At 47.9% G+C, this 27,841-nt stretch overlaps 1 protein-coding gene across 2 annotated transcripts in view; it reads left to right on the forward strand.

Annotated features, from left to right (window-relative positions):
* SART3 (spliceosome associated factor 3, U4/U6 recycling protein) overlaps nucleotides 1-27,729 on the forward strand; it is a 35,855-nt gene extending 8,126 nt beyond the window's left edge. The window contains exons 2-19 of one of the 2 annotated variants that reach the window (XM_029921733.1): nucleotides 153-279; nucleotides 1,555-1,659; nucleotides 5,376-5,560; nucleotides 6,659-6,764; nucleotides 7,991-8,115; nucleotides 11,771-11,926; nucleotides 12,831-12,969; nucleotides 13,865-13,972; nucleotides 14,613-14,690; nucleotides 14,813-14,871; nucleotides 15,967-16,076; nucleotides 19,567-19,679; nucleotides 20,645-20,721; nucleotides 21,320-21,488; nucleotides 23,694-24,148; nucleotides 24,887-25,039; nucleotides 25,931-26,118; nucleotides 26,670-27,729. In XM_029921733.1, coding sequence (XP_029777593.1) covers nucleotides 153-279; nucleotides 1,555-1,659; nucleotides 5,376-5,560; nucleotides 6,659-6,764; nucleotides 7,991-8,115; nucleotides 11,771-11,926; nucleotides 12,831-12,969; nucleotides 13,865-13,972; nucleotides 14,613-14,690; nucleotides 14,813-14,871; nucleotides 15,967-16,076; nucleotides 19,567-19,679; nucleotides 20,645-20,721; nucleotides 21,320-21,488; nucleotides 23,694-24,148; nucleotides 24,887-25,039; nucleotides 25,931-26,118; nucleotides 26,670-26,841 — 2,625 coding nt within the window. In that variant the 3' untranslated portion in view covers nucleotides 26,842-27,729. The remainder of the gene's footprint in view (nucleotides 1-152; nucleotides 280-1,554; nucleotides 1,660-5,375; nucleotides 5,561-6,658; nucleotides 6,765-7,990; nucleotides 8,116-11,770; nucleotides 11,927-12,830; nucleotides 12,970-13,864; nucleotides 13,973-14,612; nucleotides 14,691-14,812; nucleotides 14,872-15,966; nucleotides 16,077-19,566; nucleotides 19,680-20,644; nucleotides 20,722-21,319; nucleotides 21,489-23,693; nucleotides 24,149-24,886; nucleotides 25,040-25,930; nucleotides 26,119-26,669) is intronic. The other variant, XM_029921734.1, reaches the window with a different exon arrangement.
* Nucleotides 27,730-27,841: the final 112 nt, after the last annotated feature.

The raw sequence follows: 27,841 nt of genomic DNA on the forward strand, positions 1-27,841 counted from the left end.
TCCTGGGGGCGAATGTTGCCTTGCTGTCCCCTTGGCTCTCCCAGGCAGCACGTTTGTTTGTAGCAGGCCTGTGCGTCGTAACCGGTGGTGAAAAATGCTACGCTGTTTTGATGGCGGCATAGTAAGTTTCCCCTGTGTCGTTCTCCTTTTAGCTCTCTATCAACGTCTATGACTACAACTGCCACGTGGACCTGATCCGGCTGCTCCGGCTGGAGGGCGAGCTCACCAAAGTGAGGATGGCTCGCCAGAAGATGAGCGAGATCTTCCCTTTGACCGAAGGTAACGCTTCTGCGCTCAGAATGCTGTGAGGAAACCACAAGCGCAGGATGTGTGTTCTTGTTTCGGTGGGACGTGTGCCTCACGGAACATTCGGCACGTGGCAGTCCAGGTGTCCAGGTGGAGGAGAAAACCCGTCAGCCCGCGGCAGGGATTTCTAGCTTCGCACCTTGTGATTTTCTCCGAAATGTAGTTGTGATCATGCAATGCTGACTCATGTTTTGGATCCTGACCTTTTTTTTTTTTTTTATCCTACATTGTGATGAAAATTTTTTATGTAATTAAACTTTTCCTATGTCTTTCTATTTCCCAGTCCAGTATTTATGTGTTTAATCCATTCTTTCAGAACCAATTACAGTTAAACTTTAATAAACAGTTTTTAAACATTTATTTACTTATTTTTGAGATCACATCAGCAGGGGAGGGAAGAGAAATCCCCTCTGGAACTCATGAAAGAAACTGTGAGATGATGATCTGAGCTGAAATCAAGAGTGTGATGCTTAACTGACTGAGCCATCCAGGCGCCCCTTATAAACACTTTTTAATGTGAATGTTTCATACCTTGTTTGTTACAGGATTGTTGGGCGTTTAGGTTATTTATACTTTACTTGTTTATTTGAAACATGATTAAACTGTGCGTCTTTGTGGTTCAGTCTTCACGAATGTTCGTAATGGATCTTGTGGGGAGGAGCTGGAAAGCACCGGCCCCAGCTCCAGCTCTCCCTGCCCCGGAAGCACATCCACTGAGTGTGGAAGCCGAAATCAGTTTGCCGAGATTCCTTCTGGGCTGTACGTCCTACTAGCTGTGTGATCCTAAGTGAATTATGTAAACCTTTTAAGACTTGGTTTTTCCAGCAGGAAAATGGGACTGACAGCAGTTTCTGCCTCATAGTACATGGATTGGATAAGGTATTCTGTGTACAACACTTAACAGGTGCCTTTGTGTGTTGGAAATGCTTAGATAGATGCCATTATTATTCATTCTTATTACTGTCACCTACAGGATTTTGACAAAGATTAAGTGGGAAACATTATACGTAAGCACTTTGCAAGGTATAAAATGCCCAATAAGTGTAAGATATTAGGTTTTTTAATTATTTGATCTTTATTGGAAGCAGAGACGTTCTATGTGCTTCAGGACTGGAATGTGTGTGAACTGTCCCGGGCTGTGTAAGCTGGGTGAGAGGTTCATGTGCTGGTGACCTGCGGTGAGGTCCCTGCTTGCGTCCTGCCCTGGGTGAAGGAGGTGGTGACGCGGGACGTGCTCTTGTCTTGCAGAGCTCTGGCTGGAGTGGCTGCATGATGAGATCAGCATGGCTCTGGACGGCCTGGACAGAGAGCACGTGTATGACCTCTTCGAGAAGGCTGTGAAGGATTACATTTGTGAGTTCCCCACACCTCTCTGGGGCGTCCGCGGGGTCTCCAGCGTCGGTCTCACCTGCCCTGGATTGTATTGTGAGGCGTCGCTGCCCAGAGAGGAGAGTGTTAGTCCAGCAGTTAGGAAGATATGAGTTTACCCATCATTCTCATTGTCTGTGGTGTTCATCTGAGGATGTTTGGTTTTAAAATACAAGTAGAAGAATATCTGTAGTAAGGGAACGAAAATATTTACACCCAGCATTTTTCTGGCAGGGAGAACTGAACGTGGTATTTCCAGATGGCTAAAGGTTGCCTTTTACACACTGAGTGGGTTTTTAGGTTGTTTTGGACCAAATGTTATATTTATTTATTAAAAAAAATTTTTTAATGTTATTTTTGAAGGAGAGAGAGCGAGCACGAGTGAGGGAGGGGCAGAGAGAAAGAGAGGGAGACACAATCCAAAACAGACTCCAGGCTCTGAGCTGTCAGCACAGGGCCCGACGCAGGGCTCGAACTCGGGAATGGCAAGATCATGACCTGAGCTGAAGTCGGACAGTTAAGTGACTAAGCCACCCCATTTAAGTGACTATGCCCCCATTTACAATTTTTTACTTTTTCAGTTTTTATTTATTTTGAGAGAGAGTGCACACGTGTGCATAAGAGGGACTCTCAAGTGGAGCAGAGGGAGAATCCCAAGCAGGCTCCACGCTGACAGCACAGAGCCCGATGCAGGGCTTGAAGTCGAGAACTGCAAGATCATGACCTGAGCCAGAATCAAGAGTTGGACACTTAACTGATTGAGCCACCTGGGCGTCCCTGCTTTGTTTTTTAAATATAAAAATTAAAAAAAACACTTAATTCTAGAATTATTGTAGATTTATAAGAAAATAGTAGAGAGGGCCTGCCTGTACTTACTTCAGCCTGCATTCCCCAGTATCTCGTAACTGTTGTACAAAATCAAAACCAGGGAACTGATCTTAGTGCAACATGCGTGTGTACTTCTGTGACATTTTATCCCTGCGCAGATTCCGGTGCCCACCACTGCAGTCGAGATGAGGAACCTTCCATCAGCACAGAGGTCCGCCTTGTCTGCTGGTGTTGACATTTTGTCAGCACAAGCGGAGTGTAGACACCTAATATGCCTTTAGGTTTCTTTACCCTGTTGGTAGTATGTTTCTCTATAAATATTTTTTTACCTACATTTAGGACACATCAGACAATGCTGTGGACAAAATGTTTTTTGAAAACATTAAAAAAAGATTCCCCCCTTTTAAAATTAATTATTTTGTTTTATAGAGAGTGTGAGTAGGGGAGAGGGGCAGAAGTAGAGAATCTTAAGCAGGCTCCACACTCAGGGCAGAGCCTGATTTCAGATCGTGACCTGAGCCGAAAATCATGACCTGAGCTAAAATCAAGAGTCACTCAACCGGCTGAGCCACCCAGGGGCCCCGACTTTTCCCTGTTTTGTTTTAAACATTTTTCTTCCATGTGTGGTTTTCCCCACTCCCCACCAAGGGCATTTCCTTTGTGAGAAGCATGGGTGCTTGGCATACAGACCGCCCTGAGGGAGAGGACTTTTCATGCACCTTTACCAGCCAGAAAGAGTCAATCAATCTTTAGTTTTTATAATCCGAATACTGAAAATTACAGGTGTTTTGTGAAGATGAAATTCTACCATATGTGCTTCTAGAGGCTGCATTTGGGTCTCTGCTCCAGTGCTGCCCCTGTGGCTTCTTATAATCCGGTGACAGTTCTGACGGCGTGGTGTTCCCATGTTTTCTGATGATCCTGTTACTCCTCTGTTAAGGTCTCCACGTTGTCCTTAGCAGCACCTGTTCCTTTTCTCCCAGGATCTTTTGTCTCTGCCCGGACAGTCATGTTTTTAGGTCCTTTGTGGTTTGTAGTCACTCTGCCTGTCGGGTGTCCGCGGCCCCTTAGTGCTCATGTCAGCACGCCTTCATTTCCCCCAGATGCTTCAGGGCTGCTGGGGGTCAGGAAGCAGGCTAACCGTGCTTCTTGGATTCTCTCTCTCTCTCTCTCTCTCTCTCTCTCTCTCTCTCAAATATCTTATTTATTTTTGAGAGCAAGGAGTAGAGAGAGGGAAACAGAGGATCTGAAGGGCGCTCTGTGCTGACAGCAGCGAGCACGATGTGGGGCTTGAACCCACGGACTGTGAGATCATTACCTGAGCTACAACTGCATGCCCACAGGGCTCTTGTGTTGTTTTCAGGAGCATTAGAGCATGGAAATGGTGTCACTTGTTTTGTGAATGTTCAGAAACCACTGTGAAGCCACTTTGGCCTGCTTCTTAGTTTTTACTTACGTTTTGCACATTCGAAAATGCTAGGTGTAACTTTTTTTCTGAGCATGTACTCAGATTTCAGACCATCCAGGAGGTGTTCAGGGCACCGGTAATAGGGATATGCCTGTGGCCCTTTGACTCCTTGATGAGTCTGAAAATCGGGCTCCTTGGTCTTTGGAGGAGGCCTTGTCAGGGGCTCTATGCCTGATTTGGAACCTGGAGTCCAGTGACTTGTTATTTGCTTCTTGTAATTATTGTGGGCTCTGTCCCCTTGGGTTTTCTGAGTTTAAATGACTCCTAATAGTTACACCTTTTTAGATGATTTAAATATTGGGAAGGGTCGTGAGATAATCCACTGAAAATGACCTTTCTTCAGAGGAGGACCATGTGCAGACGTGGCTCACCACCACCAAGGGCTTCCGCTCCAGGAACTACTCTGGTCCTTTTTTTTTAAAAAAGATTTTATTTTTTAAAGTGATCTCTACACCCAGCGCGGGGCTCAAACTCATAACCCTGAGATCAAGTCACATGCTTTTCTGACCGAGTCAGCTGGGCGGCCCTCTTTTCCTTTTTTCTTTTGCCGCCCAGAGGGCCTCTGGGTTCTGGCGGACTAAAACAGTAGCCGACAGACTTCGGCTAAGGTCTCTGGAATAAGCCCGTTTCAGCGAAACAGCAAGCCTTGGGAAAACGTACAGTAATTCTCAAATAGGCTTTCTTATTTTTCAAGTATTTTTATTTTGCAAGGTTAGTGTACAGGCCTGTGAAACTATTTTCAGAGCTTTGAAAAGTGACTTAGTAGGCAAAAAGTGTCAGTAAGAATCACTGCATTTCTGAAGAGTTTAATTATCAGCCTGCTCTTAAAAGCAGCAGGGGTGCATGTGTGAAAAATCTAAAAAGAAAGTGGAAAAAATCCCCCAAGGCCATGAGGTCTTTTCTGTTGTTGCTGTTCAAACATCATTATGACTGGGGATTTAAAATACAGACTTCTGGTTACAGGATTGGCACTTTTAATTTGTTCTTTCACTTTGAACAGTAGGCTTAAAAAGGAATCAAGATTCAAAAGTTAAAAAATTCTGGGCTCTGCAATCTTTCTGAAAGTTGACTCAGATTCATAACTGTTTTCATTAAACTCTGCTAGTGGATTCCTGCAGATTTAATAAATAAGCTTTATAATCACAGTCGTATTCCATATTACTCTTGGCATATTCTGTTTATGAAGTAAAACTCGATAGTTGAAACCTAGTTGTTTAAGATGCACTTTCCGGCCGAGCTGCAGTATTAGTAATATACATAAGTTAGGATGCTTCTTGTGTTCCCTTAACGTTTTACGTGACTTTGTACTGTTTTGGTGGGCACATTGCTTTTGTGATGCATCAGAACAAAGGTTTTGATATGTGGGTATTTCATATCCTGAACTAATTAGAGCACTTCTCCTTAGGTCCTAACATCTGGCTCGAGTACGGCCAGTACTCGGTCGGTGGGATTGGGCAGAAGGGCGGCCTTGAGAAAGTCCGCGCTGTGTTTGAGAGGGCGCTCTCGTCGGTTGGCTTACATATGACCAAAGGACTCGCCGTCTGGGAGGCTTACCGGGAGTTTGAGAGCGCCATCGCGGAGGCCGCCCGGGTGAGTGCCCCGGCCCCTGGGCCCAGTGCTCGCCTTTGAATAGTCGGGGCTCTCTTTGTAAGTGGTCTTGGAAGAACGCCGTTCACACAGCGGTCTTTGCCAGTCCCCTGGTGGGTGGGCAGTAAGATAAAATCGGTAGTCTTTGTGAAATAGCAAGAATGATTTGTTTGACTAAAAAGCAGATGGCCCTGTGATTTTTTTCCTCATGTTTAAAATACTGTTTCAGTTACTGATTCCAGGTGAATACACAAGAATAACTACGTCACTCCAAGAAACATATACACATGTATGTGCATGCGTGTATATACACATACATTGTATGAATGTGTCATGTCCAAAAGTAACTGCAAGAGCTGTGACCCCATCGTGATTGAATTTTTTAAGCTCCGATTTACAGGAGTTTACAGTCCCCTCCCAGTGTCCCCTCTCCCCCGTGTTTGTGTGTATGCCCCGAGTTGGTGGTGGCCACTAGTGGAGCCCTCTCGCAGTGACATCATTATTACTGACGTGGCGCATTCCCCCGCTGACGACATCCCTGTTGAAGAGTCCGCACTGGTGCCTTCAGCTCCCCCTGACTGAGGCCTCAGGGCCGACTCCTCTGGCCGACTGAACTCTGCTGGGCCCTGCTCCCTCGGGCCCCTCAACAGCCGTGCGCTTGCCGTCCCCTGTTCCCACACCGGTCCTTCTCTCTCGCTGCGTCTGGAGAGCCTGCGGGTACCCCCGGTGCCGGCTCCTCCAGGAGTCCTCCCCGATCTCCTGCCTCAAAAACCAGCTGACAGCCAGCCACAGGACCTTGATACTGTGATGCTTTCACGGTGTCTACTTTAGGCCTCACCGTAGTCCTTTATGGGGAATACAGTCCATTTAGACATTTCTTGTATTCCTTTTTGTGTTTCACCCCATCTTAAACACTTAGTAGTGGAGATCAGTTTATTTTGGAATCTCTTGCAGCATTTGTCACAATGCCTCATGCATAATAAGAGATCAGACATGTGTTTTTTTTTTTTTTTTTTAGTTTCACCTAAAAACTTGTTGAAATATTTTTTGAAGTAGGAAGAACCAAAAAGTTTGTAATTTACTACACATTTGCTTCTTTAGCCCATAGCTGGCTTCCTTTCCCCTTCTGACTGGGAACAAACCTTTGATTCACAGCTGGAGAAAGTCCACAGTCTCTTCCGGCGACAGTTGGCGATCCCACTCTTTGGTAAGAGAAACCGACATGTCCGTAGCCAGCCCTCGGTGGTTTTTTAAAATGCTTTGGGGTACGTCCTATAAGTAGCCCTTTCCTAGCATCCTGTGAGGCAAGTGCCGCTGGTGTTCTTGCTCTCACAGGACAGTGTCACCGTGGACAAGGCCCTTGGTAAAAACAAAGCCTGAATTGTTAATGTTCAAGAGGATTCTGAGGGTCAGTAGCAGACTTCCTGGCTCAGTTTCCTATGTTAAGACATTGTTGAAGAGGCGGAGTCACTATAAGGAATAGGGAAGCTGACCCCCTATATTTTCTGGGGAAACTTCATTGAGTAAGGGTTCCACTGTGAACGTTTTCTCTTCAGGAGTAATCTCTTCAATATCAGAATGGGGATTTTCCACAGGCTTCTTTTGTGGGGGTGATATGGTTCAGGAGCATTGTTGATTAGAAGTGTTCACATCTGGATTTCTTGGGGGTTTGGTAGGGATTTTCCTTTTTGGGTAAATATGTTTTGGTAAGCCACGCCTTTGAGGCTCTGGGATTGCCTGCGAGCAGTGCCTGGAGGGTATTTCTGGGCATGGGAAGTGTTTGCTCCTGCCACCTTATCTGTTCCCTAGGCCTGGTTACACATTGCACACCCTTGGCACCTCTGGATAGCTGCATGAGCCTAGACATAGTTTCTCTTTTTACTTCCATGGTTTATTTGGATTTGATTTGACAAATTTATAAAGTGGCTGGCTTTCCAGTGGAATCCTTGAGTGACATGCAGAAAAGCCTAGAACTAAGTGGCTTGTATGTTTCCTGTCATGGACCCATGTGATGTGGCACAGCCCAATGAGCATGACCTTGAGCCGTACTGCCTGATTCAAGGCCTTGCTCTGCCATTTGCTGTAACTCTGCTTGCATTTCCTCAACTGCAAAATGGGGATCACGGTAGAACCTACTCCGTAGAGGTGTGAGGATCAAATGAGTTAGTGGATGGAGAGAATTAGAACATAGGAAGCAAGTGGGTAAGTATTGCTGTTTAACTGACTGGTAATTAGTTGGTAGGGCTGCTTAGGGAATTGCTTTGAGACAGAATCTAAGGTCAGCTCTGGGCCCAGTAGAAAATTCGCTCATAAGAGTTGTTGTGGCCACTGATGCGGGAGGGTCTGGCAACATCTTAGTCTCCTGGTTTAGTCTCTGGTTGGGTTGGTAAAACCCATGGCAAGACCTATGGGGCTGAATCTGTCTTTCGATAGATATGGAGGCAACATTTGCAGAGTACGAAGAATGGTCAGAAGACCCGATACCAGAGTCGGTAATTCAGAACTATAACAAAGCACTACAGCAGCTGGAGAAATACAAGCCCTATGAAGAAGCACTGGTAAGTGTTGGCCTCTTTGACAGTAAACGTCTCCCTGCAAACTTTTCCCTGATCGATAGTTGCAAATAAGCAGTATCTTTAAAATTTGTTTTGTTGTGAAATATGTAGAGTGTATAAATGTGTACGTACAGTTTACATCCTAATAATAAAGTGAACGTCCATGTACCCACCACCCAGGTTAAGAAATAGAACATTGCCAGTACCTTAGAAGTCTCCTATGTGCCCCTCTCCGATTGCCTCCTCTTCCCTCTCCCGAGAGGTAATCACTTTCCTGACTTTTGTGATAATCATTCCCTTGCTTTTCTTTATAGTTTTACAATCTATGAACGTATCTTTGATTAAACGTACTATTTAATTTTGCTTGTTTTTTGAGCGTTTATATAACGGAATCGTGCTGTGTATTTTCTTTCATTGAACATGTTTTTGGGTTGTGCTCACGCTGAAAAGTCTAGTCCATTTGTTTCCACAGTGATCGAGTTATGTACGTGTGTGCCGCAATTCACTGACTCCCGTTCCTAGGTAGTTGGGTCGCTTTCCAGTGTTTGGGAGGAGCGGCATGTTTCTGCCCGTTCTCGGACGGATCTCTCGGTACCCGTGTGAGGAGCGCGCCCTCAGAGCCGGATCGTGCGGTCCTGTGACCCGCTGGCGCCCCGCACGAGCTCTCAGCCTCCTTGGGGTGCTGGTCGTCCTCACCAGCCATGGATCTTGACATACTCTGATGGATCTGAAGTTGTACCCTTAATTCGCATTTCCCTGATTACTGCTGAAGTCCATCATTCTGTTGGCTTTCAGGTTTCCTTTCTTGTGAGGTGCCTCTTGAAGTCTGACTCCTTTTCATTTCATTTGTGTTTTTTTTCTAATTAATTTGGAGGAACATCAGATCTTAATCCTTACTTTTGGTTGTATGTATTGCAAACACGTCCCTCAAGTTTGTGATTTGTCTCTTCACTGTTTTCAATGGCATCTTCTGATGACACGTTCTTAATTTCACTCTAGTTGGATGTGTCATTCTTTCTCTTACAGTTTGCACTTTTGTTACGTTTAAGAAGTCCCTCCATGTTCCAAACTCATGGCTGATATTAGCTCTGTTTTCTTCTGAAAGTTTATGGTTGTGTATTTCATGTTTAGACCTTCGTATGGAATTGATTTTTGTGTATGGCATGAGGTAGGGTCCGGTTTCATGTTTTCATATGAGAACGAGTCTTCCAGCACCAATTGTGATATTCCCGTCTTCCCCTTGTTGGTGTGCTGGCCCACATCTGTCAGAGCTTGGCTGTCCATTCGTGTGTGTGTCTGTTTCTGCCCCCCGCCCCCGGTTGATACCGCACTGTCGTGGCAGTGGCAGTTTTATACCTTTTGTTCTGAGGTAACACGAATCCCACCCATGTGGTTCCTCTTCAAGTGTGTTTTGTCTTTCTTTAGCTCTTTTTTTTTTTAAACAAATACTATTTATTAAGTTTATTTTGAGAGAGAGACAGAGCGTGCAAGCAGGGGAGGGGCAAAGAGAGAGCGAGGATCCCAAGCAGGCTCTGCACTGCCGCACAGAACCCAGTACAGGGCTCCAACCATGAACTGTGAGCTCATGACCTGGGCCAAAATCAAGAGTTGGATGCTTAACTGACGGAGCCCCCCGGCGCCCCTTCCTTTAGTTCTTACTACTTCTGTTGAATAGAATCAGCTTTTCAAATTTTCTCTCAAATGTTGAATTTTCTTGTTGGAATTGCATTTTATCTGTAATCAATTTGGGGAAGAATGTACATCTTTTTAAATTTTGAGTCTTCCAGTCTGTGAACATGGTACGTAGGTCTTTGGTACTTAGGCCATATCTCTCCGTAAAGTTCTATCCGTCTATCGTCTCGTCTGATGTTCTGAACACATTTCTTAGATGTTTTCCCAGGTTATTTTTGAGTCTACTGAAAATGCTTCCTTTTTCAAAGGTTTGCTTTTCTAGTTGTTCTTGGCATAGAAATTGTAGTTTGTTTTCTATAGTAATTTTTTGCCTATTAGAAAATTCTTATTAATGATCTATGGATTCTTTTGGATTTTCTGTGTGGACCATAGTATTTATTTTTTGTTTTTGTGACCCTAATACTGTTTGTAAGTGGTGTTTCTTACCCTTTCTTGGCCTGAGACTACTTTCAACTTCTTTTACCGTGCCTCAGACTAACACACTCGTTTTCTTGTGTTTCTTGTCTTTTTGTTCAACCTGAAAGGCATCCTTGTTAATCTTTCGTTATAGAGCCCCACCCTGTCTACATTCACTATGTACATTTCCGACTTTCCTTTGCTCTTTTTCCCTTCTTGCATCCTGGAGCTTTCATCTGGAATCGTTTTCCTTTTGCTTCAAATGCACCCTTTAGAGTCTCCTGCACTGGATATTCGCTGGTGACAGATGGTCTCAGTTTTAATTTGAAAAGATCTTTCACTTTGCTTTCCTTGAAGGTTCATTTCTCAGGATGTAGAATTCTAGACTGGCAGTTACATCTTCGGTCTTGCTTCTGTGGTTGCTATTAGGAAGCCAGCTTCCTTGGTGGCAATCCTTGCTTTCTCTCTGGCCCATTTTAAGATCTCTCTGGTTTCACTTGATGTCCTGTGACTTCATTGCAGTAGGTCCGGGGGCGGATATCTCTGTATGTATCCTTTTGGGGGTTCAGTGGGCTTCTGGGCTCTGTTTTTGGCATCTAGTGGCAGAGTAAGAAGAGAGACTTTGAGAGCCAGGCTGCCCCAAGTTTGAATGCTTGCCGGTTATGGGCTCTCAGACTTCGTGTCCAGCGGCCGTGCGTATCGACTCCCCATTGTGAAGATCACATCTGTAATAGATCTTATCCCGGCAAAGTCTTAACCTTAACTTAGGTTTTGTTCTTAGTACTTCTTGTTTCTTTGGCAGCTTGCTGATAATTTTCGAGATGTTTTTCACATTTACCCCAGCAACGTTAGTTGTTTTCAGTGGCAGTCTGACTGGTAACTAGTTTATCATTGCAACGAGAGACTGAGGCTCTAGAACATCATCTTTCCATGTTCAGCGTTTGCGTGCTGTCCTGCTGGCCCGCATGTGCTCCCTCTGCCTTTTCCACATGTGAATGATTGGATGTGGTATTTCTCAAAGCCTAATTAGTGAAATCCTCATCCAGTTTGGTGTTGTTAGGATCTTCAGTGGAGTGTGGCTGAAAAGTTGAATAAGGTTTTTGTCAGAAAAGAATTCGGACTGTAGGTCTTTGGGTCCATTAGCATTCGGCCTAGCGTCTTCCATTTTCTGCATGCACCCGCAGCTTGGCAGGAGCTGATGTTTGGGATGAGAAAGCCCCGAAGTGCTCCAGTGTGATCGCCCTCACTCGCTCAGTAGGCCCAGGAAGGGACATCTGTTTTGGAGTGATGGCTAGCCGTGGTCATTGGCAAAGGTGTTCGTTCAGCTTCTGATAGATGCTCCCATCAGAAATCCCCTGTGGTCTAGGGATGGGTCTGTGTAACTGTTGCCGTGGAGAGGCCCTCTGGACCCTGACTCTGCCGGGCAGGTTGCAGAGGTACTGGGGTGGGCAGTGGTGATTCCGAGTGACATAGCCAGGCTTGCCAGGATTTAATTTGAAGATGTCATGTGCTTCCTCCCATGTCAAGTAGCTCGTTTCAACCTCATTGTGCTTCCCCCACCTTGCCCTAGTTGCAAGCAGAGGCACCCAGGCTGGCGGAATACCAAGCGTACATCGATTTTGAGATGAAAATTGGCGACCCTGCTCGAGTTCAGTTGATCTTCGAGCGCGCCCTGGTCGAGAACTGCCTCGTCCCAGATTTGTGGATCCGCTACAGTCAGTACCTAGTAAGACGCCCTGGCCGTTCCGACTTTGTTTCCGGTTCACTGACTGGGAAGCTCTGCGGAGGAAGCCAGCCGAGCCGCGGGAGGTGGCTTTGTGCTGCTCCTCTCTGCACTCTCATTTTGCCCTCGTCCACCGTTCGCCCTCTTTGCCAACCCTGAGGTTCTGCTGTTTCAAGTCCTATCAGACTGATCACACTAACTAGAAAAATGGGCACAGTTTACCCATTGAGGACTTTGTGACATTTTTTTTTCTTTTCACTAGGTGTAAACCTAGCACATGGATTAGTAAAGGTGTGAAAGCCGGTGTGCCATCACCCAGCTTCGGCAGTTAACTTGTGCACTAGCCTAGTTTCCCCAGTGTTCTTACCTTCTGCCCCCTCCCCCGGGAAGGTAATCCAGAAGTCCCATTTCATTGGCAGATATTTCAGTGTGCATGTATAAAAGATTTGAATCCAGATGCAGATGAGGTCCATCTGTTCGGAATGACTGTTTTCATCTGTGGTCTCCCCTCTCCCCAGTTCCCCTTTGTGATTTTTTGGTTGAAGAAACCAGTCATGAAAGTTTCTTTTATTTTTGTAATTTTTTTATTTATTTATTTTTGAGAGACAGAGAGACACAGTATGAGCAGGGGAGGGTCAGAGAGAGGGAGACACAGAATCTGAAGCAGGCTCCAGGCTCTGAGCTAGCTGTCAGCACAGACCCCGACGCGGGGCTCAAACCCACAAACCATTAGATCATGATCTGAGCCGAGGTTGGACGCTTAACCGGCTGAGCCACCCAGGCGCCCCAGTCACGAGAATTCTAAGGAAATTCTTTTGTCAGCTGGTTGTGTTGGAAATGTTTCGTGGATGGTGAAGTCTATAACGGTAGCATTTTATCTTCTAACCGTGAACTTTTTTTATTGTAGGATCGACAGCTGAAAGTAAAGGATTTGGTTTTATCGGTACATAATCGTGCCATTAGAAACTGCCCCTGGACAGTTGCCCTTTGGAGTCGTTACCTCTTGGCCATGGAAAGACATGGAATTGACCATCAAGTGATTTCCGGTACGAATGTTTCTGTGGGAAGACTCTTAAACTTTCTGTTCCAAGCCAGAAAGATAGCTGTGACAGAGTCATCAAGTCAGCCTTTCCCTGGGTATTGAGTTTGGGATATTGGGTATTAGTGACAAAAATGGCCCTAAGTGGGAGATAACTTGGTTGTATTTTCTTTTTTTTTAAGTGTTGGTTTAGTTTTGAGAGAGAGACAGAGCACAAGCAGGGGAGGGGCGAGAGAGAGGGAAGACACAGAATCTGAAGACACGGGGCTTGAACCCACAAACCATGAGATCATGACCTGAGCTGAAGCCAGATGCTTAACCGACCGAGCCGCCCCGGTGCCCCTTCTTAGAGCTTTTAACATGCTAACATTCTTTGTGATTTATCAAGAAATTGGGTCATCTCTCCAATCTGAAGTGACCTGGAATTCTCATAGTGCAGAACATCATGTGGAGCTTACCCTTTCTAGAACACAGCTGGTGCAAATCCTGTAGTAGCTTTTCTCCTGAACATTCCTCTCTAGCTCACTTCACTTTGTTGTATCTAGTCATTGTTGTTTTAAGTCCTACAGTAGGGGCACCTGAGTGGCTCAGTTGGTTGAATGTCCAACTTCGGCTCAGGTCATGATCTCACGTTCGTGGGTTCGAGCCCTGCGTCAGGCTCTGTGCTGACAGCTCAGAGCCTGGAGCCTGTTTCCAATTCTGTGTCTCCCTCTCTCTCTACCCCTGCCCGCTCATGCTCTGTCTCTCTCTGTCTCAGAAATAAAAATAAAACATTAAAAAAAATTAAAAAAAAAAGTCCTACAGTAGCTGATAGTCAGTGTAGGTTTTCATAACAGTCTTGATAGCTTATGTTAGCTTCTCTTTGAATTGGTAACAAATCCTGGCTTTTTCTTCAATTGCAGAGACCTTTGAGAAAGCTTTGAGTGCTGGCTTCATACAGGCCACTGATTATGTGGAAATTTGGCAGGCATACCTTGATTACCTGAGGAGAAGGGTGGATTTCAAGCAAGGTATTTAAAGTCATGTGTCAGATTAAGTTCTGATTTTTTTCTTAACACACCTTTTGCTGAGATGTCCCAGGTTGACCAGATAGATCATGATTAGGCAAATGGTGCAGACCAGCCATTGGTAACCTGTTTTCCCCCAGAAATTTTAGCTGTTTAAATCTTCTAACAAGTCCTGCTGTGAATAATAAAGGAAGAGAGTCAAGGTCCTTCTGTTTTATACTGGCTCCTGCCGCCTCTTTAGTTTCATTTCTCCCCTCTCTCCCCTCTTATATCCTAAATAGGTCTTTAGATAAGACTCCTGTCTGTCTTTTAAGTCTTTGAGCCTCTGTAGGATCCCTGCCTTCTTCCCTTTGCTCCTCAAAAAACAAAGAGGCCAACAGAACCCCCTGACTTGTACCAGGCAGGTGGCCCTCGGCCATTCTACCAGCTGTGGTCCCACACGCGGCACCCTGTGCTCGCCTCTGCTGTACTGTCCGCAGTGCATGCTGTTCTAGGACTTCTCCCCAGCTATGTGATGCGGGCGGGGGGCTGATGCCAGGTGCAAAACAGGCTCCCAGGAGTTTCACTGTAGGATTTAAAAGAAAAAAAAAAAGATGTGGTATGTGGTTTCATGAGGCCAAACCTCTTTTGCAATTTCGAATAGACTCCAGTAAAGAGCTGGAAGAGCTGAGGTCCGCGTTCGCTCGCGCCTTGGAGTATCTGAAGCAGGAGGTGGAGGAGCGTAAGTGCGGCTCCAGCCGACCCCTCTGTCCAGTTGTCTTTCCTGTTCTTGGTTGATGCGCCTTCTCAGTCGGACACTCTTTGTCTCTGAATTTCTGGTTTGGACTCGTTCTGTCCTTGCAGGTTTCAGTGAGAGCGGAGACCCAAGCTGCATGATCATGCAGAACTGGGCTAGGATCGAGGTAAGTGTTTTCGACACGTCTGTCAGCTCCACCCCGCTCTGAGGGGCATTTGCGTAGTTAATGGGGCTGAGGTTGAGTCAGAATCCTAGGTGATGGTCCAGGGCCTGTAAGGATTTCTGTTATGTATCTGGCTTGGTGCTCATTCATTCGTATCTTAGAGCAAGCGCTGGCACGCAGGTAGGAAGTTACACGGCAGACATCGGAACGCCCATCACTCTTGCTCCTCTTCCCTCTGTCCCTTGGTGCCTTGTTCGTGAGGCCGTACTGGTGTGGACTGTTTGCCAGGCGTTTCCCTGTGTGCCGGGGAGTGAGATAGACCTGCTCCGTGCTCTGAGGCTGGACTCTCATGTAGGAGACAGGAACTTGACAAAACTTGACAAATAATTTGGGGATACGGTGAATTGAGTGTTCTTGTTGGACTGAGGACCCCAAGTCCATAAGATACGGAACCCGCCCTGATCAGCTCACAGATTTGTGAATTCTTTTCTTAAATATGTATTTATTATGTTTGTTTATTTTTGAGAGAATGAGAGCAGGGGAGGGGCAGAGATAGAGGGAGACACGGAACCTGAAGCAGGCTCCAGGCTCCAAGCTGTCTGCACAGAGCCCGACATGGGGCTAGAACTCACGAACCACTGGATCATGACCTGTGCTGAAGTCAGATGCTTGACTGACTGAGCCACCCAGGCACTTCCAGAATTGTGAGATTCTAAGCACGTTTTATTTTCTGAGAGGGGTCAGGTCAAAGAAACAGGTATCTGTCAGGCTCTCAGAGGGTCACTTGCCCAAGCCACTTGTAGTTAAGCTGGATGAAAGTAAAGCACAATTGTCGAGGTGGTTCTGTCATAAGTACCTGTGGGCTCCTGCTCTTTGCTCTCAAACATGTTAGTCAGACAGCTCGAGGCTGGCCACCTCGGAGAGGCCGGAGTGGTTGAGCTGAGACCGTCGCCCTGGGAGGTGGCCGGGAGTGTCCAGGGAGTCACGTAACACGCACAGTTAGCGGGGCTTTAAAGTGTGTGTGAAGTGTGTGTTGTCATGGGCGCCAGCGTCGGAAGGTTTGCGTCTCTCCTGACGGAGCCCGTTACCCCATTGTAGGCCCGGCTGTGCAACAACATGCAGAAAGCTCGGGAGCTCTGGGACAGCATCATGACCAAGGGGAACGCCAAGTACGCCAGCATGTGGCTCGAGTACTACAGCCTGGAAAGGTAACCGGCGGGGGCTCCTTGCTGGAGCTTGTCGGGGCAGGCTGTCTTCAGTCCTGGCGGACTCCTGCCGGCTGGCGCCTGCCCTTGCCGCGGGCCCCCCGCCCCCAGCCGCCCTTAACTAGACTCTCTCTTGTTGGTGCCTGTGCGTGTGACGGGCGAGGCTAGGGAACTAAACCTCCTGCTGGGAGCCTGGGCTTGCCTTCTCGCCCTGCGTTTCTCTTTGTTATTTGGGTTTGTTTTGAGTTTTGAGCATGAATGTTTTCCTTGACTTTCGTGGGGAACTATTCATTTTTTATGTTTGCTTTGTATGTAAAAGTAGAAATGTTAAAAATTGAAGAGGAAAAAACCCGAATTATCTATAACGATAAACCCAGGAGACATAACCCCTGTTAGCTAATGGTTCAGTTATATTCCTTGATATTTTTCCATATTTAAGTTTTTAAAAATTATTTTTTAATTTTAGGCTCAGTTGGTTAAGTGTCCGACTTTGGTGCAGGTCATGATCTCACAGCTTGTGGGTTTCAGCCCCGTGTCGGGCTCTGTGCTGACGGCTCAGAGACTGGAGCCTGCTTCCAATTCTGTTTCCCCCTGCTCCCTCTCTCTCCCTCTCCCTCTTTCTCTTTCTGTCAAAAATAGGTACACATTAAAAATTTATTTTTATTTTATTTTTTTTAAGAAAGCACACACATGAGCTGGGGAGGGGCACAGGGAGAGGGAGAGAAAATCTTAAGCAGGTTCCACGCCCAGTGCAGAGTCCTACATGGGGCTTGATCCCATGACTGCAAGATCATGGCCTGAGCCTAAATCGAGAGTTGGATGCTTAACTGACTGAGCACCCAGGTGCCCTGTCATTTTTTTTTTTTTAAAGATAATGCAATGATAGTGTACGTTATAAACCTCTGAAGTTATTTTAAGTAAATAAGATATGTTCAGTAATATTTATCACGTGGGGAAGATGTAAAGAATATGGCCAGCTTTTCTGTTCATTGTCAATAAGTATATTTCTCTATAACTTTTTCTTTTTTGACTATTTTGGCTTTTCCCCCAGTTTAAAAAATAACGTACTCAGAATAGAACATTTACAAAACTGTGTGGTAGAAAGTGAACGTTTCTTCCCATCTCATCTCCAGGGATCGGACTCTTGTTAAAACTTGTTGAGGGGCACCTGGGTGCCTCAGTGGGTTAAGCATCTGACTCTTGATTTTAGTTTAAGTCATCTCACAGTTTGTGGGATTGGGCCCCGTGTCAGGCTCTGTACTGACGGCGTGGAGCCTGCTTGGGATTCTCTCTCTCCCCCTCTCTCTCTGGCCTTCCCTGCGCACACGTGCGCTATCTCAAAGTAACTAAACATTTTTTTAAAAGCTTGTTGAGTATTTGTCTAGGCCAGTAGTTCTCAAACTTTCTGGTCTCAGGAGCCCTTACACTCTTAAAGTTTGAGAACCGTGCAAAGCTCTTGTTTATGTGAGTTGTATGTATTTAATGTTACCAAGTTAGAAACATTGACAAAACTTGTCAAGTATCAGTATCACTATATTAGAAAGTGAAAAAACATTTATTTGTCTTAATAAATTCACTCATAAATTCATAACATAAAGAATACTTTTTTTAGGAAAAGTAATTATTTTCCAAACCCTAAAACAATTTGGCGAGAAAAGTGGCGCGGTTTTGTATTTTTGTGAGTATCTGTAGCTTGGCTTAGAAAACTGCTGGGTTTTGCATTCACTGTATTATGAATTTGCATTGAAGAATATGAAGAGAATTTGGCTTCACACAGGTAGCAGGCTAGAAGAGAGAAGGGGTATTTTAATAAGCTTTTCAGGTAAGTGTGGTTATTCTTTCATACTAGGGCAAGATTCAGCAAGTGTAGTTTCTTTAAAAAATTTTTTTTCTGATGTTTTTATTTATCTTTTGAGACAGAGAGAAAGCATGAGCTGGGGCGGGGAGGTGAGCAGAGAGAGAGGGAGACAGGAACCGAAGTGGGCTCTGCACCCACAGCACAGAGCCTGACACAGGGCTCGAACTCATGAGCCATGAGATCATGACCTGAGCCAAAGTCGGACGCTCAGCTGCCACCCTGGCGCCCTGGCAAGTAGTAGTTTCTTAAGTAGTTGCAATGTGGAACCTGAAACCATATCATTGAATTTCTCAGACTCTTACGTTAATATCCATTGGTCTGTTTCGTACATTGAGTGGACCTTTTATGCACTCAGGGTTCTGTGACCTGCATTGTTCATTTGGAAAATACTCACTCACTGTGTCAGGCAGCTCTTCACAGCATGGACACATTTCATTCCATGGTATTTAAAAAAGTATCGTTTGTTCATATCCTCCATGATCTTAGAAAAGTCTTTTAAGTAGGAAGCTGTCAGACTCAAAGTGGCAAATACAGATTCTCCTAAATTTGGATTTTTCACTTGAAAGCTGCAGTGTTATCATGGCAGCAAATACAGTTCATGGTTTTCCTTGAAGTGACGGACCCACTTCATTAGTTTTCAGAAATGTCTGCCAGATGCTCAGGCCTATATAACTGTAGTTTTGGTCACTCAGCTCTTTTCTGAAGTAAAAACGCTGTTTCATGAAAACACAGTCTAGTTCAGGTCGCACCCTGGACAAAAGGACCTGCTCCTCTTTGTGACAAGTGTCATACTTGAGTGCACAGAAAAAAAGCTTTTTACGTGCGCATCTCCTTTTGTGCCACGGACTGTGACAACTGCGTGTGCTGCTGCCTTGGTTTGTGCTAAGGGCCACCATGACTGTTGCACCAGCAGTGCAGGTGTCAACACAGTGAAAACGTCAGTTCACGTTCAGTAATCACGAAAGTCGTTATGACTTTGCAGATCCCCGGAAGGGTCTCGGAAGGCATCTGGGGTTCGTAGATCATACTTGGAGAACCGCTGCCCTGTTTGTATTTTTTAGTGTCCTAATAGGTATTTATAATATTTACATATATTTGTAAGTTTTTTAAAATAGAAATGGGAACATAGTATTTCATAATTGCTGTTATTAAGAGACTATTGTTTATGGGGATTAGCAGTGTATCTTTCCATGGGAGTACTGAAAAACGGAACTCTGGGAATGAAATCTGACAGTCGGCTGGATTAGTGATTCTTCCCTCGGTAGGACTGCATCCGAGAGTGTCTTTAAGGACCTGATACATGGCATTCTTAGATCCCCCACCTGTGTTGCATGTGCTGGTCCTGTAAAGGCAGGACACCTGGTCACAAACTGTGTCCCAGGCGCATTTTCCATGAGCATCTGGTTGCTAAAGGCAAGAATGGCTTAGAAGAAGCCTTAGTTTCTGACTGGAGGAAAAAGGAGAAAATGTTATAAGTAGCAGTGGTGCAAGGAACTGTGGGTAATTCCAGAAACTAGAGCCTCCTCGGAAACTGGAGCTTCTGCTCTTGTGACAGTCTGTGAGAAGTCGGCCCCTCCCTCTGTGTGCCTGCTGCTTTGTGTGCTGGTGGCAGCCACGGTTTGTTTTCTGTCCTAGGGCGCACGGTGACACCCAGCACTGTAGGAAGGCTCTGCACCGGGCCGTCCAGTGCACCAGCGACTACCCAGAGCACGTCTGTGAAGTGTTGCTCACCATGGAGAGGACAGAAGGTGGGGCCCCTCCGCTCTCTGCTTCTGGCTTGGCGTCTGTCCCATTGGCGGTTTGGTTTCAAGACTATAGTCTAAGGACAGACTGTGTAGGGGTACAGCCGCTCCGGTGGCACTCTGTGATGAGAGTGTTGTTGGCACTTGCCGGTGAGCCCATGTCTGCTTGTCCCTCTTCTCAGAGGGTCTGGGGACACAGTGGGCTGTCTGTGATGTGCTCGGGCACAGGGCTCCCTTCATTCTGTGTAGCAGGTGCAGGCCTGGCTACTCCCGGGTTCCGGGAGCTCTCCTCCCTCGACCCGGTCATGGCCGAAGCATCTCGAGACTTGTTCCCTGGGGGTTCGGCTGGCGGTTCCAAGTCTCCACCCTAGCACGGTGTCATGCACACCAGAGGCAGGCTGAGACGCAGAGGGCTGGACATGGGCTTTGGTGGCGTGCGCGTCCCTGGTCCTGGCTTAGAGCCTTGGTATTAAGTTCTCAATAGGAAAATAGTGCATTTATTCATGGGTGTTGATTTGGATTTTGGGCATGAACCCCTCGGAACTGGGAACAAAACACCCAAGCAACAACAACAAATAAAAAAACACCCTGATCTTTATCATTTGAGTGGCTCTTAAAAGCCTTCGATCTTCGTGTAAATGTCTTGTGCCTGTTATATTAGAATGTCTTCTTATTCTTTGCCCTGGAGAGCCCATAACAGATCAGTTCGCATTCGGTTTTCAGGTCTTTTCTAAAAGGAAGGGATGTTTTAGAAACATCTGTTCGAAGGGACTAAAGAACAGAAGGCCTGTTCAAATTCTACAAAGTTTAAGCCCGCAGTAAGGAAATGCTAAAATGGGGAACCGACTCTCCAGTTCTTATCGTCTGATGGGAGAGAGCTCTGGTGGAGGTGGGGGGAAGTTAAGAAAATTTTATATTGTTACATCCTTTAAAGTTGTAAAAAGTTAAAGTTTGCTTTTCTTTCTATCAAGGTACTCTAGAAGATTGGGATATAGCTGTTCAGAAAACCGAAACACGATTAGCCCGTGTTAATGAGCAGAGAATTAAGGTGATGCTACTATTTACAGTCTTCAGAACCTCTGCTAGCTATTTTGACTGTGTTTGGTATGAGTATTTCATGCCAAAACGTTTGTGGTCTTCTTAGGTATCTTTTACCCACAGAATAGTCATTAGTGAAATATTCGAATCAGCGTTGAAGCCTGTCTTGTATAATTTTCTTGGATTGGCTTAAAACTTGAGCCCCAACAATAAGTATGTAGTGGGGGGAACTTGGGACCTAAAATTTATTGGGATATAGTTGAAAAGATAAGAATGGAGCCTCACGTAGCCCAGCGATTGGAACTTGAACACGTCCCAATTAATTAGAGCCCCAGTTTTACAATGTGTTTGTTTCTTTTGGGGAGTAATTCCTGGGGGTACCGCAGAGCATCCTGTAGACTTGAGACACAGAACCCTAAGAAGCCTGGATGAGCCCTGGCTGGGAAGGTTGTGAGGACAGCCTCCTCCTCCTCCTGGTGACCTCTCCTCTCCCTGGCTTCGTGAATTTCCACTCCCGAGTCCCGTCCCATCTCCGCTCGCGCCACCGGTCTGTGGAATTCGCGCAGTTGCTGCGTCCTAGTGATGCGTCCCTGTTCCCCACTTCCCAGGCTGCGGAGAAGGAAGCCGTGCTCGCCCAGCAAGAAGAAGAAAAGGTGGAACAGCGGAAGAGGGCCCGGGCTGAGAAGAAAGCATTGAGAAAGAAGAAAAAGCCCAGAGGTGCAGACAAGTGCAAAGCAGAAGAGGATGATGAGAAGGAGTGGGGCGATGACGAGGAAGGTAAAGCTTTCTGGAAGTGCTGCTTGGGAACGTCTCCACGTTCCGGAGAAGTTAGGAAAAACATCCAGACAACTTTTGTCTTAAACCACGTGAGGAGCTGGAGCCCCATCACCCTGCCCGTCCCTCCCTGCCGTCCGCGTGCCTGTGCTTTCCCAGCTCAGGCTCCACGCCGTGGGCCAGGCCCTGCCCTGCAGCCACCTCGGCCTGTCCGCCCGGCCTCCACTCCCTCCGCTGGGCCGTCGCCCCCTCCGCCTGCCTGCTGTGTGGAGTCCCCCTCACCCACTCGGGCTCCCACAGCCCAGCTGTCCCTGCCCCTCCTCCCCTCAGGCCCCAGCATCCTGACGCAGCCCCAGCCTGCGTGGGCCGCTGCCTTGCTCGATCTGCCAGATGGTTTTGACTTGGTAGCATCTTCCAGCCAGTGCCTCCCTTGCCCCTGCCAGTTCAGGACTGGGCAGGTGTGGGTCAGATTTATTTTGCCAAAGTCTGCCAAGGTAAAAGAATTGTCTCTAGACATTAAGGGACTCCATGCATTTTCCTGGTACACGTGTCAACCTGAGGGAAACAGTAATGGAGTTGTCCTTCAATTGACCTTCCTTGTGCACCTTTTTGGGGCCTTCAGAATGACCGTGTATGGGTGGCTCACTGCCCCCGGGCTCCAGGTTTAGCCAGAAAGGCAGATGTGGCATGTGACCACAGTGGTGTGTGATCAAGATGGTGGGAGAGCATGGCGTGGATTCATGGTGGAGGCCACAGGGTCACTGGCGGGTCAGCTCCCTGCAGGGAAGATTTCATGCACCTCAGCATCTGGAGGCGGGAGGGGTCACTATCAAGTGCGAAGGATGGGAAGTAAACCAAACAGTGCCAGTGACATCAAGGCATGAGCACAGAAGAGCCTGGCATTTTCTCTGAGTGGCCGTTAACGGGGTTTGAGCCCCGATGCGTGCTGGGGCTGTGTGCTGGCATATGGGAGGCCAGGGGAGGGGAGGCTGGAGGAGTAGCCTGCGGGCCCACTCAGGGCCACGCCAGAATGCAGTGTGCAGTGGTTAGACTTCCTTAGGAAGGCGGTGAGGAATTGATGGAAAGGTCTTGGAAGTGGGGCCAGTGCCAGCTGGCTTTCAGTGCCGTCCCTCTGGAGGCAGTGGGACGGAGGGGTTGGAGGGGAATGTTGTTAAACTCTGCTGGAGGACCCGGGACAACAGTGAACGTTGTAGGGTCTCCCGGGCCGTGAGGACGTGGAGCCCATACTTCAGAGTCCCCTGAGGTGCTTGTTTAAATGCAGGTCTCCCGGCCCCATCCCTCCCTTGCTCCCCAGCAAGAGGGGTACTACATAGAGCATTTGGCATCTGAACTTTGGGATGCCCTGACCTTTTATGCAGTGGACCCTTGAACCTTGAGGGTTAGGGGTGCTGACCCCCCGCACAGTCAAAAATCCATGTTTAACTTTTGATTTCCCCAAAACTTAACTACTGATAGCCTGCTGTTGGCCGGGAGCCTCACTGGGATGATGTCAGCGGCTGACTGACACGTGTTTTGTGTGTTACACATGTGCTTATAATAAGGCTACAGGAAAAAAGTCATTGCAAAAACCGTGAGGGAAAGAACATCTGTATGCTGTAGGGTATTTATTGAAGAAGTCCGTGTGCAAGTGCATCTGTGCAGTTCAAAACCGTGTTCAAGGGTCAGCTTTTCAGTAAAGAGTGGACGATGGGGGGCTCCTGGGGGGCTCAGTTGGTTAAGCATCGACTTCAGCTCAGGTCATGATCTCGTGGTTCGTGAGTTCGAGCCCTGCGTTGGGCTCTGTGCTGACAGCTAACTCAGAGTCTGGAGCCTGCTTCGGAATCTGTGTCTCCCTCTCTTTCCCTGCCCCTCCCCCACTCCCACATACTCTAAAAAATAAAAAAAAAATTAGAAAAGAAAAACGGAGTGGATGATGGGGACTTACGTTACCTCCTCAGGTAAGTGATTTAGTCCACATACCTGAATGTAACTGGGGCCTAGGAAGTGGGGGGACAAGTTGAACGGGTCAAGCAGGACGTGACAGAGGGCATGGTGTGGCCCAGGTCCAGAGAGAGCGTGTCCCGTGCGGCTGCGGCAGACCAGCCGCTGGTGGTGTGACGAGAACTTGCCCCGTAAGCGCGCTGATGGGGAACAGCTCACTGGAGAGAAGACCATTAATCGTTGCTGCTTCACTTCTGTCCCCCATAGAGCAGCCTTGCAAACGCAGAAAGCTTGAGGACAGCGCTCGTCCCGCTGGAGGAGTGCAGGACCGAGAGGCGGAAACGGGGCTCTTGGGGAAGAGTGTGCCTGTCGACATGGACCCCCGCTCAAAGCAGAAGGAGAGGGCGGCCGCCCTGAAGAGGGACGTGCCCAAGGTGCCCCACGACAGCAGCAAGGACAGCGTCACGGTCTTCGTCAGCAACCTGCCCTACAGCATGGGCGAGCCGGACGTGCAGCTCCGGCCGCTCTTTGAGGCCTGCGGGGAGGTGGCGGAGATCCGGCCCATCTTCAGCAACCGGGGTGATTTCCGAGGCTACTGCTACGTGGAGTTTAAAGAGGAGAAGTCGGCCCTGCAGGCGCTGGAGTTGGACCGGAAGAACGTGGAAGGGAGGCCGATGTTTGTTTCTCCCTGTGTGGATAAGAGCAAAAATCCCGACTTCAAGGTGGGTCTGTGCAAAACAACACCTTTCGTGTTGGGTCACTGCGGACAGACTGAAGCTCTTCTCCCCGAGCCGCAGGCATTTAGAGCCCACGTGCATGTCTGTAGTCCGTTAGCTCGGGCCTTATTTGGGGTCCGTTCTGAGCGGCGTAGCTGCGGCCTGACTCCTGGCTCGGTCCCTTCCAGCCTGCGCTGGTTGACAAATGCTGAGAACATGAGGAGCGGTAGCAGTGGCTGCTTGCCGTCGAATTCCGGAGCGGCAAGGGGCCGTGTGGAGTATTTAACGTACTAGCTGGTCAGCTCCTCGCTCACACTGGGAGAAAGGCGGCTTTCCCTCTTGCCGTGTTCTGGAGGAGGAAGTTATGTGATTTGCTTGGAGTGACACCATTAACACTTCACAGCATCTGGGGGCGCCTGGGCGGCTCGGTCAGTTAAGCGTCAGACTTTGGCCTAGGTCATGATCCCGTTGTTTGTGGGTTTGAGCCCCACATCAGTGTCTGCGGACAGCCTGGAGCCTGCTTCAGATTCTGTGTCTCCCTCTTTCTCTGCCCTTCCTCCTCCTCCTCTCTCTCTCTTTCAAAAAGTAATAAACATTAAAAAAACAAAAGTCAATTCCTAGCACCCAGGGTTGGCTCTGGTTTCCAGCTGGGCCAGGCTGTGGCTGAGGCTGGTACGGACGAGGGTGTGGGGTGCTGGGTGGGCTGTGGGTGCGTGACTTTGTTTCCCTCCCTTCTTCCCGTAGGTGTTCAGGTACAGCACCGCCCTGGAGAAACACAAGCTGTTTGTCTCGGGCCTGCCTTTTTCCTGCACTAAAGAGGAACTGGAAGAGATCTGTAAGGCTCATGGCACTGTGAAGGACATCAGGCTGGTTACCAACCGGGCGGGCAAACCGAAGGTCAGTGTCTGCACACACACGGCGTTAGCCTCCCGGCGCTCGGGCACGCCTGGTTCTCTGTCTGTTCAGATTGTTAGGTTCTGAGTGGCTTCCTAGTTCGTCTGCTGGGAAATGACAGGTTGACAGAACGATAGGGATGCTTGGTTTTACTTGCATTTGGAGTCAGATAAACTTGTTCCTGGCTAATTATACTAAAAAGAATAGGGCACCGTGCATGGGGGGAACCTAGTGAAATAACAGGGGCCTCAGCACAGACTTCTGGCTGTGGGGTGTGGGCGAGGTGCCCCCTTCTGGAGCAAACGCCCTCCTGCCCAGACTGGCCTCTTGCCTAGGCCTCCAGCCACCCCCTCCTATGTCCTCCTGAGATCCCATCATGTCCTCCCCTTACTCCCCTTGTGAGATCCTTTTTGTGCCACATTCAGAGTAGGTGCTCAGGCCCGAGTTTGGATGGCCTGTCGTTCCCCGGCCGTCCAGGTTGGTGGAGAGTTGAAGAGTATGAAGCAAGGAGGGGCCGAGGCGCAGACGTGAGGGCTCACCCCATGTCCAGCCGCCTCGTCCATTTGCTCTTGCTGGATTTATACTGCCCCGTCTGTCTGCTTCTGTCTTTCCTTCGTTCTTCCTATCTTTTCGTTTTTTCTTTCTTTCCTTTTTTATCCCCCCTGGAGCGAGCACAGGGTGTACCAGCCTCACAAAGGGTCTTTGATGTTACAGTCAGTGGCAGAAACAGAGAGGGAGAGTAGGGCCAGTAAGTAAACCTGTAGACAAAGGGTGGTGGCGGGGGGGACCCGATGGCTCGCGCCTGCCCAGTACTGGCTTCCAGCACCGAGGGAGGACGTTCTGTCTGGTTGGGCAGCGTCTGACCTGACCTGGCCGTGGGTCTGCCTCTTTCAGGGCCTGGCCTATGTGGAGTATGAGAACGAATCTCAGGCGTCACAGGCCGTACTGAAGATGGATGGCATGACTATCAAGGAGAATGTCATCAAAGTGGCCATCAGCAATCCCCCTCAGAGGAAGGTTCCAGAGAAGCCAGAAACAAGGAAAGCTCCAGGTGGCATGGTGCCGCGGCAGATGTACGGAGCGTAAGTGCTTGCGGGCTCCCAGTGCAGATTCTGCCGGCCAGCACCCTGGGGAGTTCGTTTCTGCTAGTGCGGTGGGCTGGGGCCAGGGCCTGAGCGCGCGGGGCTGTACACCGGGGCTCGCCAGAGCAGGGTGTCTGGAGCACGCCTGTGCAGAGCGCACGCCTGGTGTTCACGGTTCACACCTGTGATTTATTTGCAGTCAGTTGGTTTCTAGGCGGTGATTATTTAAAAAGTTTTTTTGTTTATTTTTGAGAGAGGGGGAGAGAGAGAGCACGTGCATGAGCAGGGAAGGGGCAGAGAGAGAGAGAGAGAGAGAGAGAGAGAGAGAGAGAGAGAGAGAAGACTAATCTAAAGCAGGCTCTAGGCTCTTCACTTGTGCTCTACACGTTCAGGGAAACTAGCCTGGTAACAAACTACAGAAGTGACCCTTGAAAGTACAGTCTTCACCTTTTAGCTTTGGGTAATTTAGGACCATCCTGGCTTATTTTCACACGTAAAGGCGGGGTGGTGATTGTTGCTCGGGAAGGTACATTCAGTGTTTGCTCTTCCAGGCGGGGGAAGGGAAGGACGCAGCTCTCCCTGCTGCCTCGTGCCCTGCAGCGCCCGGGCGCCCCGGCCCCCCAGGCCGAGAACGGCCCCGCCTCGCGGCCGGCCTCTGAGGTGGCCACCGAGGCGCCCAAGATGTCCAATGCCGACTTTGCCAAGTTGCTTCTGAGAAAGTGACCGGGACTATGGAGACAGGAAATGCCTTACTTCATGCTGGCCAGGAAGACCACCCGGCACCCAGCGGAACTTTGGGTATGGAGGGGCCCGGGGCAGCCCCCCTCTTGCATATTTTCCTCTGGGTTAGACAGAAAGGGATGAGGGCGTCCAAGTAAAGAGGCTTGAAGCGCTCCCTCATATTGAGGGCAGTAGGAGGAAAATGATCACTCCATTGGTTGGGTGCAGGGTGTCGTTTCCGAAGATATTTTTGTGTCTTACAGAGTGAGAAACAGAAGTGAAACTCAAACACCGTTTTGAGACCCACCTGTCTAGATGTTTTCAGCCAACTCTGGCCCTCTTTTATAAGACACCTCTCTCACACCCTGCACGGCACACGTGCCCGTCACTCTTTTAATTTTAAAAGACAAAATGGCAGATGCTAGTAATTCACCAGAATGGCCTATTTTAGTAAAGGGGTGGTGGGGAAGTCACCTAAAAAAAAAATTGATGGATTTTTGTTCAAGGAGGCTGTGCGCGTTTTTATATTATGTATTTGTAAATGACACATCAATCCACTGTTTTATGTTTCCTAAAAGCAAAGTCTTTGTGACATTTGTTTCATCTGGGAGTTCTGTGCGCCACCTGCTGTGGACCATTTTCTTTGCCCAGTGACAAGTGAGCCGTGTTCTTTGTCCAAACGTTGCGTTTCAGCCCTTCGGTTTTGTTTAAATGCCACGTCAAGTGCAAACTTAAATTCTCCCCACTTAGCTTTGTTTATTAAACTGAAGTACTCTTAAAAACTTCTTGCCAAATGGTACTCAGATGTGCATTCAAACGTGGATGTGTTTCAAAATGGGTGCACTTGGCGTTCCCTGACAGATGTGTGAATAGAACTTCTGTTAAGTCCAATCCTGTTGTCCCTTTGATTTAAATCCATTCAGTTGTGATGGGTCTTCAGCTTTAAACTTTACTTGGCAGCGTTTTGGCTCTGCAGCCTTTAAGCTTTTTTTTTTTTTTTTTT

The sequence above is a fragment of the Suricata suricatta genome, chromosome 14, assembly GCF_006229205.1.
Source record: "Suricata suricatta isolate VVHF042 chromosome 14, meerkat_22Aug2017_6uvM2_HiC, whole genome shotgun sequence".
Lineage (NCBI taxonomy): Eukaryota > Metazoa > Chordata > Mammalia > Carnivora > Herpestidae > Suricata > Suricata suricatta.